Source organism: Bidens hawaiensis, unplaced genomic scaffold (genome assembly GCF_021521415.1).
Source record: "Bidens hawaiensis isolate Kalapana, Puna unplaced genomic scaffold, B.hawaiensis_p1.1 tig00001961_1, whole genome shotgun sequence".
NCBI classification, from domain to species: Eukaryota; Viridiplantae; Streptophyta; class Magnoliopsida; order Asterales; family Asteraceae; genus Bidens; species Bidens hawaiensis.
Window position 1 is genome coordinate 1,590,397 of NW_027491109.1, and position 17,822 is coordinate 1,608,218.

General features: G+C 31.5%; 1 protein-coding gene across 1 annotated transcript in view; it reads right to left on the minus strand.

The window, feature by feature from the left end:
- LOC143604686 (sister chromatid cohesion protein PDS5 homolog C-like) overlaps nt 1-17,822 on the minus strand; it is a 28,025-nt gene that overhangs the window by 8,577 nt on the left and 1,626 nt on the right. The window contains exons 2-6 of the mRNA XM_077081090.1: nt 5,031-5,129; nt 3,409-3,615; nt 3,137-3,327; nt 2,930-3,056; nt 2,644-2,841 (exon numbers count right to left, since the gene is read on the minus strand). Of these exons, the coding sequence (XP_076937205.1) occupies nt 2,644-2,841; nt 2,930-3,056; nt 3,137-3,327; nt 3,409-3,615; nt 5,031-5,129 (822 nt within the window). The remainder of the gene's footprint in view (nt 1-2,643; nt 2,842-2,929; nt 3,057-3,136; nt 3,328-3,408; nt 3,616-5,030; nt 5,130-17,822) is intronic.

Here is a 17,822-nt window from a genome sequence, read left to right on the forward strand (position 1 = left end):
AAGCTCTAAAATAGTCAAGATTCAAATGTGATTCCAAAACTTGAATAACAAAATGTATCAATATAATGCCTTTGACTTCTCCTAGATCTAAGTTTCAATAGCAACCCTTGCGTTTCTTTTGCTTGGCTTTTATGTTGTCATGTTCTTGGCATAGACAATGCCGAAGCGCTCGCCTAGGAACTAGAATCACATTTATTGAGCCTCATCTGAAAAATGGCCTAGGCGCAAGAAGCGAGGGCTTTTAATAACTAAGATTCCTACACCTTACATATGTGGAAGTTATTTCGGGTATTAAACAATTATGTTCTTATGTGAAATTTAGGGTGTGTTTGGGATTCCTTATTTAAGTTCAAAAGGACTTTATGTGAAAGGAATTATAAACTTATGACTTTTTGAAAAGAAGTTTGTATAAAAGTGTTTGGATTAGCTTATGTTAATAAGTTGTTTTTTAAGGAGTGTTTGGAAATAGTATACCCTTTAAGTTAATAAGTTAGAGAATCATAACTTTTCAAAACCCTCTTAGTTTGCCTTGGCCATAAGTTAACAACCATAAGTCCTTATGGTTTGCTAAACACCTTTTACACATTATTAACTTTTCAAAAAGTTTATAAGTTATAAGTTAATGGAAATAAGGAATCCCAAACACCCCCTTAGTGTCAACATTCCCGACACATTAATTATGGATCCTATGAAAGGTTCGAGTCAAAAAGAGTTGATTAAGAGATCATATCGTGCTTGCAAAACCGATTTACACATGCTGCAATAACTGAGTCAGCCCACTTGCAGAGACTTTTTCAAGATCTTAACCAAGTTACTTTTACATGATTATTGGCGAGAAGTTTCCTAACACCATAATTAGTGTTTGGTAATTTTTATTTATTTTTCTGAAATGTTTTGAGGCGTTATTGCGCTTGGTTTGTCCGAAAGATAGTTGCTGACAGCAACCGAGTCAACCCACTGCAGAGGCTGTTTAGAGGTCGTAATGATTTCATTTTTACACGATTTTTGGTAAGAAGTTTCCTAAGATCATAATGGATGTTTGGTAACTTTTATATATTTTTCTGAAATGGTTTTATGGGTTATTACGCTTGGTTTGTTCAAAAGATAGTTGCTGACAGCAACTTGGTCAACTCATTTGTAGAGGTTGTTTCGAGGCCTTAACACTTTTAGTTTTACATAATCTTCGGTGAGAGCTTTGCTAACTCCTTGATAGACTTTTGGTGAATTTTATAGATTTTTGTGAAGTTGTTCAGTGTGTTATATGGGTGTTTTATAAATAAAATAGTTATTTAAAGCAGCTTGTTTAATAAGGTTGTAACGGATTAAGAGGGTGACTATATAATCTTCATAGTTTATTTAATGTGTTTGGTTAAATATTATGATGTTTATATGGGTTTTTTTACCTTAATTAATTAGTATTCAAGCAGTTAGTTGATGTTTACATTAGCAGTATAGAAAAGTGATGGTTTTGACCCGTTTACATTAAATCAAGAGGGATTAAAAGTATGACCTTGGAGACACCAGCTTTGTCAAGGTAAATATCATACATTAAATCCAACTCGTGACCCGAATACAAGGTATGAGTTAGTGTATTTTTACATGTGAGCTAAAATATAAAACAGGTCAAAGGTACAATTCTAGGCGTAGCTTACACCGGTGATCTTTTATGGTATGCTGTATAAACTTTGTGAGTCTTCATATTTTTTAATTGGGGCTTAATATATCTTACTTACACATAATCTTATATGTTGTTAGTACTAATTCCTGGTATTATCATGCCTTAGGTAAAGTTCCTGAATAGATTTACATGGACGAAAAATTAAGGGCTCAGAACAGAACACAAACATACATATCGGATCGGTTTTACATTTGGAAATATTTAACAGATTTAAATCGTGGATTAGTCTTTTTACTAGTCACTATTGTTTTGTAGTTATATAATTCGAAAAATTAAGGTATATTGGTTTTTATTAATCCCAATTATCGCATTTTGGTCGTTGTCGGTCCCAACTAACGAATTGGCTTTTGACGGACCCAACTTTTAACGTATTTGTTCCCAACGGTCAGCGACTAACAGAATCTTAACGTTGTTAGTTGCAAGTCGCCGGAAAAACGTTTTTGGCCGGAAACTCACATTGTTTTCCCGGAAAACACCACCTGAACACCGCCACCACCACCAATTGACTCACCACCAACCAACCACCACCACTTGAGCACCACCACCCGATTCCGACGATGAAGGTTCCTAAAGGTCCGATACAAAGTTACAAAGATGTTTGGGACGAAAATGTTGAGTTTTTCGGGGGGAAATGTGAGTTTTCCGGCCAAAAACGTTTTTCCGGCGACCTGCAACTAACGACATTAGCATCCTGTTAGTCGCGGACCGTTGGGAAAAATTCGTTAAAAGTTAGGGCCGTCAGGAGCTAATTCGTTAGTTGGGACTGACAGCGACCAAAAGATAATAGTTGGGATTAATAAAAAACCAATATACCAAAAATTAAATGTAAGCCAAGGTATATATTGTTGAAAGAAAAAAAGGGACCAAATTCCGCAATAAATGTTTTAATGAGTTGTAAAGTTTTGGGTGTAACATATAGTAACCATATAAGATCAACAATTTGTTAAATGAAATAGAAATCATACCAGTTGTAACCCAGAATCATTATCATCAATATTGTCCAAATCAGTAGTCGTGCCTTCACATATTGCAGCCACAACTTTATGGTACATGTCTAATGATTCACCAAGAGATGTCAAAGTTGGTATTATACAAGGCTTTAGCTTATTTGCAGATTTTAGAAGTACTCCCTTCCCTAACTTATGAGCTACCGGCAGAACTCCCTAAGTTAAAAATAATAAATGAAATGTTATTTTTTTTAAAGTAAGAAAACTTTAATTTTATTAATTAAGACTTTCATAAGCTCTGTACCTTACAATCTTTTTTAACGCTAGCCAACAGCGGTTTGAGCAACTCAACTGAAACTTCTTCACTTTCTTCTATAACCGACACCATTATATTCTCCATTGATGAAAACATGGCATCAAGATGATAGTCCCTGAAACAAAAATATTTATATATTTTTCTTAAACTGAAGTACTTTCAAGAACTATAAGTCTAGAACCGTAACTAACACACCTTACTGATTTTAGAAAATGCTCAAACATTTTCATGATTAGCTCATCGCATTCTAGATCAAGCATGATGTTGAATAATCTGACTTTGGAAACAGTTTTAAGAATTGAGGCCCTCTTGTTGTAAGATTGGCTGGACTGGTCAGCTAAATCCTCAAAGGAAGAAACAATCAACTGAAAGGAAGAAACAATCAACTGAAAGGCATCCTGTGCATTAAACAAGGTTTAGAATAAATATAACAAACATAAAGTGGAGTGTATTTAGTTATGGTGTACCCTCATTTGGTCATCAGTGTAGGGTGGTGCATCACGGGCTGTAATTCTTGTTATTTCACAGATGCAGGAAGCAACTGAAACTCTGACGTCAATATCTAAATATTTTGAAAGACTACTATGAATCAACGCATTTCTTGATGATTTCAGTGCATCTAGAATTGACTTTTCTAGGGCCTGGTCAACCTTCAATAGAAGTTTTTCTAATTCCTGAAAGTACATACAAAGAAACATACATGTTGGATCAAATGCTAAGTATACTTTATTTTATACTTTCGTGTAGGGCTGTATATGAACCGAACCGAACAAGGTCTTTGTTCATGTTCGTCCATCAAACTTTTATTGGACAACAGAAGTTTCATGAACACCTAAGCAAACAAAATTTATTGTTCGTGTTCGTTCATTAAGGAAATGAACTTGTTCATTATCGGTTCACAAACAAAAGTCGTGTGTGTGTATAGGTAAAAGATTCAATACAATAATCCCACATTACGTAAACGACTACTAACACCCTTCGATACCAAAAAACAAGCGAGCCCTAAACTTCATCATCATCGCCATATCCTCACCTAGGGTTGAAATTCATCATCATCGTTCAAGCTTTGAAGTTTGAACTAATTCTCCAGGTAATCGATCTGTTTTTCATATCAATTTTTGTTTCTATGATGTTCAATTCGTATCTCAATTATCATTCTATGTCCAATTAATCATCAATTCATCCAAACAAACACATCTGGATCTTCAATCGAATCAATTCTTGACTTGAGCTTAACTGGTTTTAACCTTAACCTTGAACATTCTAAGATTTATCCTTAACGTTTTAGGTTTTGGAATTTGACTTGAACATATATATAGGGTGATGATCCTAAGATAACTTTTTGAAATTTAGAACTTTGAGAACCATTTTGAACCACAAAAAAGCCCCTTCAGATAAAATATTAAAAAAATTATAAAACAAGAAAAAACCGAAAATTTTAAAAAAGTAAAAAAACCAAAACGTTTATCTAGCATCACGGTGTCTTAAAAAAATATCTCGGTTTTGAATGTATATTGTATAATATCATTTGATCTCCAGTTACATAATATACACATATGTACATTATCATGCATCTTAATTGTACACGTGTGTATAAAAATAACATGTATATATACATATAGGGTGTGGATCAAATACAAATGAAATTAACGTGTTAATTGTGAGAATCAAGTAGAATAATTATATATACAAGTAGAGTAATTACATAATTAATTTATTTGTATACATAATTATTCTACTTGATTCTCATAATTAGCACGTTAATTTCATTTGTACGTTAACTTCCCCCTATATATATATGTATATATGTGTTTTTATAAGCATTATGCGTGTATGTATAATTTAACAAAACCGAGATTTTTTATATACAGCCAGGATGCTTGGTTATTTTACTTTTTTATTTTCACATTTGTTTTGATTTTATAATTTTTTTATTATTTTTCTTGAAGGGTTTTTGTGGTCTACAATGGTTTTCAAACTTCTAAATTTTCAAATGGTTTTCAAAATTTTTTATAATTTTGCTTAAAGCTATAGAAGTCATATAAAATATTATAAACCTTTAATAAACGAATATAAAGGAAGAGATTACATTAAGAACATGGAGAAGTTGGAGAGAATTAGGAGGATGAGAAAGCTGTTTGCCTGCATCCTTAAGCTGTTGCTCTAGCTCAACATCTGTAGACTCCATCTTCAACCACAAACAAAATCACTCAATTGTTCGAAATCCCTAGCATAATTTAACCTGAAACAACACAAAAAAAAAAACAAAAAAAAACAAATGAAATCTCACCAGCAGATATACACAACACATAAATAAAGATAAAAATAATAATTATAATGTAGGAAGAACAAAGGGTTTGTTTTACGTCCATTCAAACCCCTCACCTCGTATGTTGTGAGTAAAGTCTTGAATCAACTAAGCTAGCCAACTATTGTCATGTTTCTAACTATTATTGTTTTACGGGTTTTTTAGATACACCATGGGGTGTTTCTTAAACACCCACCCATTAAGCCGCGGATCGACCAATCGGCCGCATATTGGTTGGATGTTTTGGAAACTTGTGTTTTTTTTGTCATTTTGCTGTCTTTTTTCATTATTTTATTATTTGTTGTCTTTTTGTTGTCTTTTCTTTTATTTCTTTTCTTTTTATATTATTAATCTTAAAAAAAATAATTTTTTAATATTTTTCATTCAAAACCAAGTTTCAGGTAAAACCGAGTAAAAATCGAACTTCTCGTTAGAAAAAATGTGTTTTTTTTGTCTTTTTTTGTCTTTCGTTTATTATTTTATTGTTTTTTTTTGTTTTTGTTCTCTTTTTTGTATTTTTATTTCTTGATTTTGTTAGTTTTGTTTTTGTGTTAGGCCGTATGTAGTGGGCGGCGAAATAGGGAGAAAAGAAGCGATAGGGAGCGCAAACACCCCCTGGCGATAGGGGGCGGGGTTTTTGTTGCCGTTAAATATTATTATATTAAAATATGACCGTTGGGCCCCAAACGATCATTTATAAAAAAAACAAAATTAATTAAAACAATATATACATATATGCATATACTATACCTCTTCTTCTCCAAACTCATATCCATTTCATATACTACACATAACCAAATTCTTCATAAATACAACAAAAATGAATCCTAGAAACCACCTGAACCACTCATTCCCTCCTTTCGGTCAATTCCATGGTTCGCAAAACCAACTGAACGTAAACATGTAATGGAACCCGAATACCCAAAACCAACCAAACCAAAACAATCAGTTTCCTTTTCCCGACCCGAACCTAAACATGTATGCCAACTACCTCATGCCCCAAGACCTCATGTCGGCGTTCGGGTCTACCCAACCGGGGGAGCCGATGGCTCAACATGATCCATACAAGCAATGGACCGAAGAGGAGGAAGTAGCGCTCACAAGGGCTTGGATCGTCATTTCAGAGGATCCCAACGTTCATAAGTTTTTTAATATTAACTATTTATATAATTTTATATGGTGTTTATTAAAAATTTATACTAACTGTGACACGTGTTGCATAATTTATAGCCCCTCCTTAGTGCGGTGTAACCAATTTTTATTTTCAATATTTTTTTGTTTTCAATCTATCGGTTTTAAAATTACAGCGAAACAACAATTTTAAAATTGAAACGAAACAACATAAACAAAACAAAAATTATATAATAATATTAAATACATAACAACGAGTTCGAAAAAAAGAAACAAAACACAAAAACAAATCTAAACTGCAGCACAACCCGCGCCGTCGTCTCATCTGCGTGTGGTGGGCTTATCCCCAGCATCATCGTCATCGTCGTTCTACCGTCGTGACATCTCTGATTTTTGTATTTGTATTCGTTTATGTTTACCCGACTCGAGACTGTAATTCGGAACTTTCTTATTAATAAAAACTTGTATTTGTGAGTATTTAATTTTGTTTAATTCATTTTATATCATCGTATTATTTAAACTCGTCAAACAATACTATTTAAATATATGAATTACTTCAATAAAACCAGTTAGGGGTGGCAATCTTGACCCAAACCCTTTCAAATGAGTCAATTTGAGTTGTTTTAAGAGTTAAATGAGTTGGTTTGGGTAAAAGGTTTTAAATAAATGAATCAAAATGAGTTATTTGAAATTCCATCATTTTATTTTCGGGTCAAAATGGGTCGACAAGTTCAAAGAAATGGTTCGATTTGGGTTAGTATCCTAAGGAAATGTGACAGGTTTCGGATCGGAACGGGTTTTCGTACAAGACAGATTTCGGCACGAAACGGGTTTCAGATCGAAACGGGTTCGGTTAAGGTTTCAAGTCAACACGATTTTTCACCACGACGTGTTGGGTTTTGGTTTCTTTTGTTTCTTTCTGGTCTATTCCGGACTCGTTTTTGTTCGTTTTTTCAGTTTTGTTTTTATTCGGTTTGAATTCTTTTAGTTTCGTTTTGATTGTTTTTTTCAATTTCGATTGATGTAGTCCGGTTTTGGCTTTTTGTTTCTTTGTTTCATTTTCGTCGATTCTTTCGATTTCGGTTCGATTCTAGATGGTTTTTTTTTATGGAACGAGGACAACGTATGAAACATTTTAGTGTTTTTACTTTTTTTGTTTATGATTTATAATTTAAATTATAATTTTTTTATTATTATTTTTGAATATTTTTTTGAGAATTTTGATCTTAATAGAAAACCCCTAAAAAATTCAAAAAAAAAATATTAAAAAAATCATAACTTATATAAGTAAAAAACAAAAAATCTAAAAAAACTAAAATGTTTCCGCCGTTATTCTCGTTCACAAAAAAAAAAGAAAAAAAAAAGAAAAAAACTGGTTTGACCCTAACCTATTTTGACCCAAACCAAAACAACCGTTTTTTTAATTGACTCGTTTTGGCCCAAACTTATTTTGACTCATACTCGTTTTGACCCATGACTCATACCCATGACTTGTTTGACCCAACCCAACCCATTTGCCACCTCTAAAACCAGTAGCTTAAACAAGTTTGAGAATTTTTATTAATGAAAATCCCGAACTCGGGTTTAAGAGGATGTAAATCCACTCGATCTTGGTATTAAACCAAGTTTGGTTCCAACACATCACAAACTTAAAATTTAAATAATATAAAATGAAACATAAATTAAAAATGTTAGGAAATATTTTTGTTGATTTGAACAGTGACTAGCTCGTTAAAACGAGAAGTTTGACGTTTACTCGTTTTTTACCCGAAACTTGGTTTAAAAAGAAAAATATTTAAAAGTATTTTTTTTAAAGATTACTAATACAATATCATAAACAAACAAAAGAAAAAAAATAAAAGAAAAGAAAAGACAACAAAAAGACAAAAAAAAATTAAAATAATGAAAAAAAACAACAAAAAGACAAAAAAAACACATTTTTCTAAAAGACCCCACCAATGTGTGGCGGATTGACCGATCCGCGGCTTAGTGGGTGGGTGTTTTTAATTTTGGATGGTATCTCTAGTAGAACCCTTGTTTTAACTCATATAAACAATAAAAAATAATAAAAACATTGTTCGCTTTACAAACTTGCTATATACCATAAAGGGTTAAAATATAAAGTATTACAAAAATGGGGTAAAGTTAAAATACAAAGAACAACAAAAGTGAGAAGGGTGAGAAGGAATCTAGTCCATTGATTTTAGATTTGAATGGTTGAGATTAATTTAATAAATAAAAATTGATCAAAAGGGCATTAAGGTAATAACCCACATTTGTTGATTTTCTCTCTCCACATGCAAGGCACATGTCAATTCCCCCATCATTTTAAAATGTCCATAAATTTTTCATACGACATTATTTTTAAAAAAAAATACACCAAAATAATAAGTGTTTTTATCTTTAATATGAGTATCATATTGTTATATAAAAATAAAAAAAATTAATGGGTTTTTTAATTGTGTTTTTTTGTTGTTCATTGTGTCATTGTGTAATATGTTGTTTCCATTACGTTTTACATTTCAAGTCATTGTGTTATATATATTCACCATTGTCTGTTACGTTTTAGGCCATTGTGTTATACGTATTCGCTATTGTGACTTACGTTTTAGGTCATTGTTTTATACGTATTCACAATTGTGTTTTACATTTCAAGTTATTGTGTAACATGTATTAATGGCGAAAAAAGACACAATGGTGTGCGAAAATACACAATGGCGAAAAAAGACACAATGGTGTGCGAAAAGACACAGTGACGAAAAAAGACACAATGATAAGCGAAAAGACACAATGGTGTGCGAAAAGACACAATGACGAAAAAAGACACAATGGTGTGCGAAAAGACACAATGACGAAAAAAGACACAATAATAAGCGAAAAGACACAATGGTGTGCGAAATGACTAAATGACGAAAAAAGACACAATGATAAGCGAAAAACCACAATGGTGTGCGAAAAAAGACACAATTATAAGCGAAAAGACATAATGGTGTGCGAAAAAAGACACAATGATAAGCGAAAAGACACAATGGTGTGCGAAAAGACACAATGGTGTGTGAAAAGACACAATGACGAAAAAAGACACAATGGTGTGCGAAAAGACACAATGACGAAAAAAGACACAATAATAAGCGAAAAGACACAATGGTGTGCGAAATGACACAATGACGAAAAAAGACACAATGATAAGCGAAAAAACACAATGGTGTGCGAAAAGACAAAATGGTGTGCGAAAAAGACATAATTATAAGCGAAAAGACACAATGGTGTGCGAAAAGACACAATGACGAAAAAAGACACAGTGATAAGCGAAAAGACACAATGGTGTGTGAAAAGACACAATGACGAAAAAAGACACAATGATAAGCGAAAAGACACAATGACGAAAAAAGACACAATTATAAGCGAGAAAACACAATGGTGTGCGAAAAGACACAATGACGAAAAAAGACACAATGATAAGCGAAAAAGACACAATGGTGTGCGAAAAGACACAATGACGTGATTTTTGTTTTAAATTTTATATAACAAAAATCATACTCATATTAAAGATAAAAAAAACGCTTGTTATTATGATGAATTTTTATTTTTTTTAAATATCATACGAAAAAATTATAAACATTCTAAAATGATGGGGGTATTAACATGTGCGTTGCATGTGGGGAGAGAAAATATGTACAATTACCTTTATACCCTTTTTCCTTTGGTCTTCACTTGACACATGTCAATTATTTATGGCTTCTCACACTTCTCATTTTTATTACCCTTTGTAGAATAACTTGACCCTACAAAAATAAGAGGTGAGAAGTTAGATGGTGGAGATTAGTTTGAGAATAAATATTGATAAAAAGGGCATGAATGTAATAACCATTTATAAAGGTAATAACCACTTATGATAATTTTATCTTTTCACATGCAAGACACATGTTAATTACTCAATCATTTTAATACGCCTATAACCTTTTCATACGACATTTCTTTTATAATTTTTTACCATAATAATAAGTGGCTTTTTATCTTTAATATGAATATCATATTGTTATATAAAAATAAAAAAAAAGTTAGTGGGTTTTTTATATTGTATTATTGGTTGTCCATTGTGTTTTTTAATTGAGTTTTTCTATGTATTTTGTTATAGATTCTGGTCATTGTGTTTTTCAATTGGTACTCATTAAAGATAAAAATTAAAACAAATATTATATCATTGTGTCACTCTGTTCGTCATGGTGTCTTTATGCTCAACATTTGTGTTCCACTTATCATTGTGTTTTAGTCATTGTGTCCAACATTCACTTAAGTTGAGAAAAATAGCATTATGTTCATTGTGTATTACGTTCAAGTCATTGTGTAATATGTAGATTCCATTGCGTTTTAAGTTTCAGGTCATTGTGTCTTACGTTTCAGGCCGGTGTGTTATATGTATTCATTATTGTGTTTTATGTTTCAGGTTATTGTGTAATATGTATTCATCATTGTGTTTTATATATTAGATAATTTGTTGGTATTTTTCATTATATTTACATATCATTACACAACAGTGTTTTTAGTATTTAAAAAAAAAACACAATGATCAGTTGAAAGACACAATGGCAAAGAAAACACATTGACAAACAGAAAGACACAATGACGAAAAAACACAATGACGAAAAAACACAATGGTAAGCTAAAAGACACAACGACGTAATATTTTTTTTATTTTTATATAACAAAATCATACTCATATTAAAGATAAAAAAACTTTTAAATATCATATGAAAAAGTTATAGATGTTTAACAATTGATGGGGGAATTAACATGTGACTTGCATGTGAAGAGAGAAAATGTGTACTATTATTTTTATACATTTTTTTTCTTTGGTCTCTACTTGACAAATTTAAATTAATTATGGATTCTCACACTTCTCATTTTTGTTAGCCTTTGTAAAATAACTCAACCATTTACCATAAAGAGGTTGTTTTATATTTGTTCGTTTCTAATATTTATATATTTTTAAAAATTTTAATTTTATCTATTGTAAGGAAATTAATAATATACTTAGGTTTTATAATGAAAGAGTTTTACAAATAAAATGAGACGTTATAACACAGTTTAAAAGTAATGTGTTTGGTGATACACATGGCCCGCTTAATTTTTTACTACAAATTGTTTCTTATTTATAAATAATCTTTTTTTAAATCGGATATTAATTTTTAGTATATCCCTATTTTATAGGATTTTCATATCAAATATTCGGTGAGATTAATTTATAACTTAATAAGATATTATAACTCATTTAAGGGTTATCTGGGTTTTGGTGAGACTTATACCCGTGAATTCGGATCAAATGTAGCGAGCAACGAGAAAGCTTTTAAAAATTTTGTTTATATTTATTTAAGATATATATTAAAACAGGGTTCATTCCTCAACCTTTTTAACTATCTACTATCACAACTCAACCCAACGCAATCCAATCATTTATTAAGATAAAGTTAAAAATTCGAAGGACAATAAAAATGAGAATGGTGAGAAAAAATATAATCCATTGATTTTATGTTTGAATGGTTGAGATTAATTTAATAAATAAAAATTAATGGAAAGGGCATGAAGGTAATAACTCACCTTTGTTAACTTTCTCTCTCCACATGCAACGCACATGTCAATTATTCCATCATTTTAAAACGTCCATAACTTTTTCATGCGGCATTTTTTAAAAAAAAATTCACCATAATAACAAACATTGTTTTATCTTTAATATGAGTATCATATTGTATATAAAAATAAAAAAAATTAATGAGTTTTTTTAATTGTGTTTTTTTTTGTTCATTTTTCTTTTAATTGAGTTTTCATATGCATTGAATCATAGATTTTGATCATTGTGTTTTTCAATTGGTACTCATATTAAAGACAAAAATTAAAACAAATATTAAACCATTGTGTCTTTTTGTTCGTCATTATGTTTTAGTCATTTTGTAATACGTTCATTGTCTTTTATTCGGATTGACATATGACATTCACTTAATTTGAGAAAAATAGTATTACGTTCATTGTATATTACGTTAAAGTCATTGTATAATATGTTATTTCCATTGTGTTTTACGTTTCAAGTCATTGTGTAATATGTTGTTTCCATTGTGTTTTACGTTTCAAGTCATTGTGTTATATGTATTTAACATCGTGTCCTACATTTTAGGTCATTGTCACACCCCAGCTTAGGGCCTAGGCGTATGACCAATAGTTGGTACATGTTTTGTAAATACATCAGAGTTGCGGTTTGTTTTAGCGGAAAACTTTGGTTATAATAAAATATTAATTTATTTGAAACTTTTCGGGTAATAAATACCCAAGTGTTTGATTTATAAATCTTGTTGAAATCTTGTTTATAATATTTTAATAATTTAAAACTGAGCCATTTCTACCTTGCGAGCATCTATTTCCATGAATGATTATTTCCCTTGCTACCTGTGCTAATCTGTTTCCCTGAAACGTGGGGAAATATACGTCAGCTATATGCTGGTGAACACGTATGACTCTATAAAACAATTTGACTGACAATTACAATACAGTTATAGTTTTCTGTACACTCAGCAGATGCACGTCCACGTCTGGGCTTTGTACTAGGGATGTCAATTCTTGACACGACCTGAAACCCAACCCGAACCCGACACGAAAAAAAAAACAGGTCTTGAGTCGGCTAACACGACCCGTTTAAAAAACGGGTCAGGTTCGGGTTGACCTGTTTTCTAAACAGGTCGGGTTCAGGTTGACCTGTATAAAAACGGGTTGACCCATTAACCTGTTTAATTTTAGATATTTTAAAATTAAATTTATATTCCCTTTTTAGTTTTAAAATGGTTGAAGAATTTAATTATTATTCATTCCCCACATTACCTTTTTAAGTCTCCTCTTAAATTCTATTTTTCGTGAACGACAATTTTAAGTTCTCAACCAAAATTTCATTACCCAAAACGCATTTCTTCTACCTATTCACCAATATGCATGAACATATCGACAAATCCATCTATATCTAAATCGACTCATGCTTAAATTTCATTTGAATTTTGCAATATATGGTTTGATTTTATTATAATTTGTATGTCTGATTATATAAATTAACTTGTTTAAAAAATATGGGTTAAATGGGTCGTGTTCGGGTCGACCCGAATTTATGTGTGTGCGGGTTTGGGTTGACACGAATAATAATATGGGTCGGGTTCGGGTTGCACATTTCAACCCGTCAACCTGCCAACCCGCAACCCGCCAACCTGCCAACCCGACACGTTTGACACCCCTACTTTGTACCACTCCCCTACACACACACGGTTGTTCCCCCGAGCTATATGCGTATAGCCCCTTCAAGGAGAACTAGTTATGACCGTTAGCCCGCGGCCACACCGGCCATTGATTGATGGGCTGAACATTTATGTTTGAATCCAGACACATGTGTACTCGGTCTGAGTTGATTTTATTGTCTATATTGTATTATAACGTTTTAGAGATCATATAATCTCATGTAAACATTGACTGACTCGTTAAGACAAACACCCGTTCATCTTATCGAGTATAAATATATTTTGATTGATTGAAAAGGTTAACGTATTCACGTTATAAAAGGTTTGAACGTATTCACCTGTGATTGTCTGTTCTGAATGATATGGTGATCTCGTTTGAAACCTTGACTGTGAATGAATGATTGATTGACTGATTGATTGATTGATTGACCTATAATAAAATAGGTATATAAATATCCGGATCGTTTCTTGATCCGGCTATAGACCTTTAGTCTAGTTTTGATAGCTTTAAACCTTGATTGATCATTTGTTTAAATAAAATATTGAGACTTATAGTCTTTTGGTTTATTTACCAATCATATAACGAGTTTCTTCTTAATGAAGAAACATCTATAATCTGTTTCTTCTTCAAGAAGGAACATTCATTGACTGCTAGCTTTGAATTTAAAATTTTATGTTTCTTAATCGTGAAGAAACTGTAATTTGACTATATCCTTATGAATGAAAAATATGTGTTTCTTAATTGTAAAGAAACATTACTATAATCCTTGTATGTTTAAAGCTTATGTAAACATATTTATGATCAAGGTTTGGGCTATACCCTTGACTATGGTCTAAGCCATGTAATATAATAAAATAATGACTTAGGCAGAAGTCCTATCTTACACGGGTATTTAAAGTTCTTATTACTAAGATAGATTGAGCAGCACTTCCACTCTTCTATCGCGTTCTAGAGCTTAGACTGTCGGAACCTCAGAGCTTGGCACGCAAAACGAGGAGGCATATGGTGGTCGTCGTGTCGTGCACGTACTTCGAGATAGAATGTCGGGTTATTTTTGGGTGGCACGCACTTCGAGGTATCGTCAGTATATGGCACGGATTACGAGGTGACGATTGTCGGTTCGGGGCACGGAAACCGGGGTAGTGAGAGAGTAATTCTAGAGAGAGAATGATTTAGGTGTGAGATTTGAATGAGCCGTAGCCCCCCTTTTATAGGCTGATCTCGCATCCCATCGCTATACGCGATGGGTATTCTCTAACCCGTCGCGTATCGCGACGCCGCAATTTTAACGCCGCCATACCAGCTTGTGACACGTGTCCGCTGATTCACCAAGGTCCATCGCGATACGCGATGACCTGTGTTCTGGGCTCATCGCATAGCGCGATGGGTTCCTAAATTCAATCTTTCACTTTTGGTCCCTTGTCTTTTGGTAGCTTGTTACTTCTGGGTTTAACTCCCATTTTCCAAAAATACTAAGACGGCTCTCAAGCGGCTCATAGATAGTTTGAAAATATTCACGATTCTTATTTTCCTTTGTGTGGGTGATCCAAAACTAAAAGCTATGCATACGTGTGCTTTGAAAATATTCCCGATTCCCAATTTGTTCCCCTTTCTCTATATATATATTTTTGTGTAAACCAACTAATAGTATATAATTTTAATTGTAAACTTTTCAAAATTCTAGTTAAATACACATATGGCAATAAAGTAAGTATTACTTTATCATGAAGTAACTATGTTGGTGAACTTCGTTATAACCAGTGACGGAACCAGAAACCTTTTATCGGAGGGTCAACATAAACATATATGTGTATAATTGTGGTCGGTTCAGATAGCCAACTAAGGTATTATTTTAACTAAATGAAAAGATAAATAAAAAAACTAACAAATTAAAAGTAAATAAAATTAACTCATTCATAAAATAGTTCATATTAAATATTTCAGGTCATTCAAGAAAAGAAAAATAAGTTAAATAGAAACTGGGAAAAGTTCTTTAAGCTTTTGTATGTAGTACTAGTACACCATAGAGTCATAGGTTTGTTTTTATTGGTTGGATTTAAATAATAATAATAAAAAAAAGAAATCTGTATTACCTAGAGAATTACCATAATACCCTTGTCTTCTTCATAAAACCCCCTGCACTTCGTCATCTTCAAAATTTCCGTTGAACTCAGTTTTGTGTCACATTTCTTTGTTTACTTTAACTACTAGATGATTTAAATACTCTAAACTAGCGATATCAAGGGTTAAAATACACAGATCTAGTAAAGAGATGATATCTCGTGTAAGTAATACTTGGGTGGCCGGAGGGTCAACGGACCCTCCTGACCCCCTTGTAGTTCCGTCCCTGGATATAACGTGGCAAATTTTTAAATGATATGTGCATGCATGATAGTAATCTAGAGGCTTTAAGCCGTTATTGTGTACATTGTACATGTATTAATAATATATACTATTAGTACACATATGTCTTGCACTTATTACTATTACTATTTATCAATAGAGGAGTATATAAATATATATTGTAATGATACAATAATATATATTTATGAAACTCAAATTGTTTTAATGTTTTTTGTTCGTTAAATGTCCACTAACTCAAGTGTTTGTTTATTTTGCTAGACATTGGAAATGGTAATATTTTGAATATAAACTAATATATGTTTAAATCCCAAAAGGGCCATACCATATATTTGTGCTCATTTCTTGTGTCGGGTATTTTCTTTTGGTCCTTCAACTCTAGTAAGTTGTCAAATTTATACCTAAATTTTTGGGATGTATTGAATTGAAAATATCATAACTTATAAATAATGTTTGAAGTATCCATGAAAATTTTGATAATTAAAATTACAAGTTAATATATATATATATATAAATATATATATTTTATTATATAAATAAAAATTTTTGAGATCCGAGCGTGTGAATCACACAATTTTTTTTATAAAGATTACAATAATTTTTTTTATTGCTTATGAGGAAATTTAGAATAAGTAAATTCAATGTCAAAATTTGTTATGAGGTATCAAACATTGAATGATGAGTTTCGTTTTGGGAATATAAAGTTGCGAAATGAAAAATATTTTTTTTATTTTTTATTTTATATATATATATATATATATATATATATATATATTTATATATTTTTTACCAAGTTCGTTACTTAATATCGTGTAGTGAAGAATATCATGGTAAGTTAAAATGTCCGGCATTGTAAATCGAAAAATCACGAGCAAACGATTTTTTTGTCTTTAAAGTAAAGTTTATATGAAGTTTTGCATGAGGGTTTCAAGAAGATTACAAGTTATTAGTTTGTGACTTTCTTGAGAAATCATGACAAAACTATCATAAGAATTTTAAAACGCGGAAAATCATATGATGTAAATTATTTTTTTTTATTTATTTTTTTACCACGTGTATTATATAATGTAGTATAATTAAAAATGTCGTGAGAAGTTTAAATAATTAAAATTTTGAAGTGATCGTCCAAAATAAACGGAATAGTTACAAAAATAAAATTTTTATAAGATTTTTGTACAAGGACTTTAAAGACAATTTAAAGTTTATACAATAGGAAATTTACTTGAAAAGTTAAGGTGAAATTTATTATAAAACTTTTTTAATATGATTATATATATATATATATATATTTAAATCATATTGAAGAGATCATAATGAACGAAATTTGTAATAAAAATCATCGTGAAATCAAAATGAGAAAATTGGTGTAAAACTTTACCATATAAAATCGAGATATAAAAGAATTATTAACAATATAAGAGAATATAACATTTGTAAATGAAGACTTGTGATAAGAATATATAACAAAATAAATGGAAAATGGTTTAAATTCTTGAAATGTAATAATAATGTTTTAAGATTTATAGGTGGAGAAATCGTGCATGAGCCACCACGACTTGATATTCCGACACTAAAAACCTTTTTACAAAACTACCATGTTGGAGTCTAAACATGTGCACGTACCACCGCATCTTTTTCATGTTCTCGACTCAAATAACGATTGTAACAAAAATAATAAATCGGAATACAACGTCATGTCAAAACACTAGTCCATGTACCACCGTTGTTCTATTGTTTTAACACCGAAAATTTAGGATGGCGAGCGGAACGCTCGCATTCGACTACTTAAAGTGGTCATCTCATATGAGACAA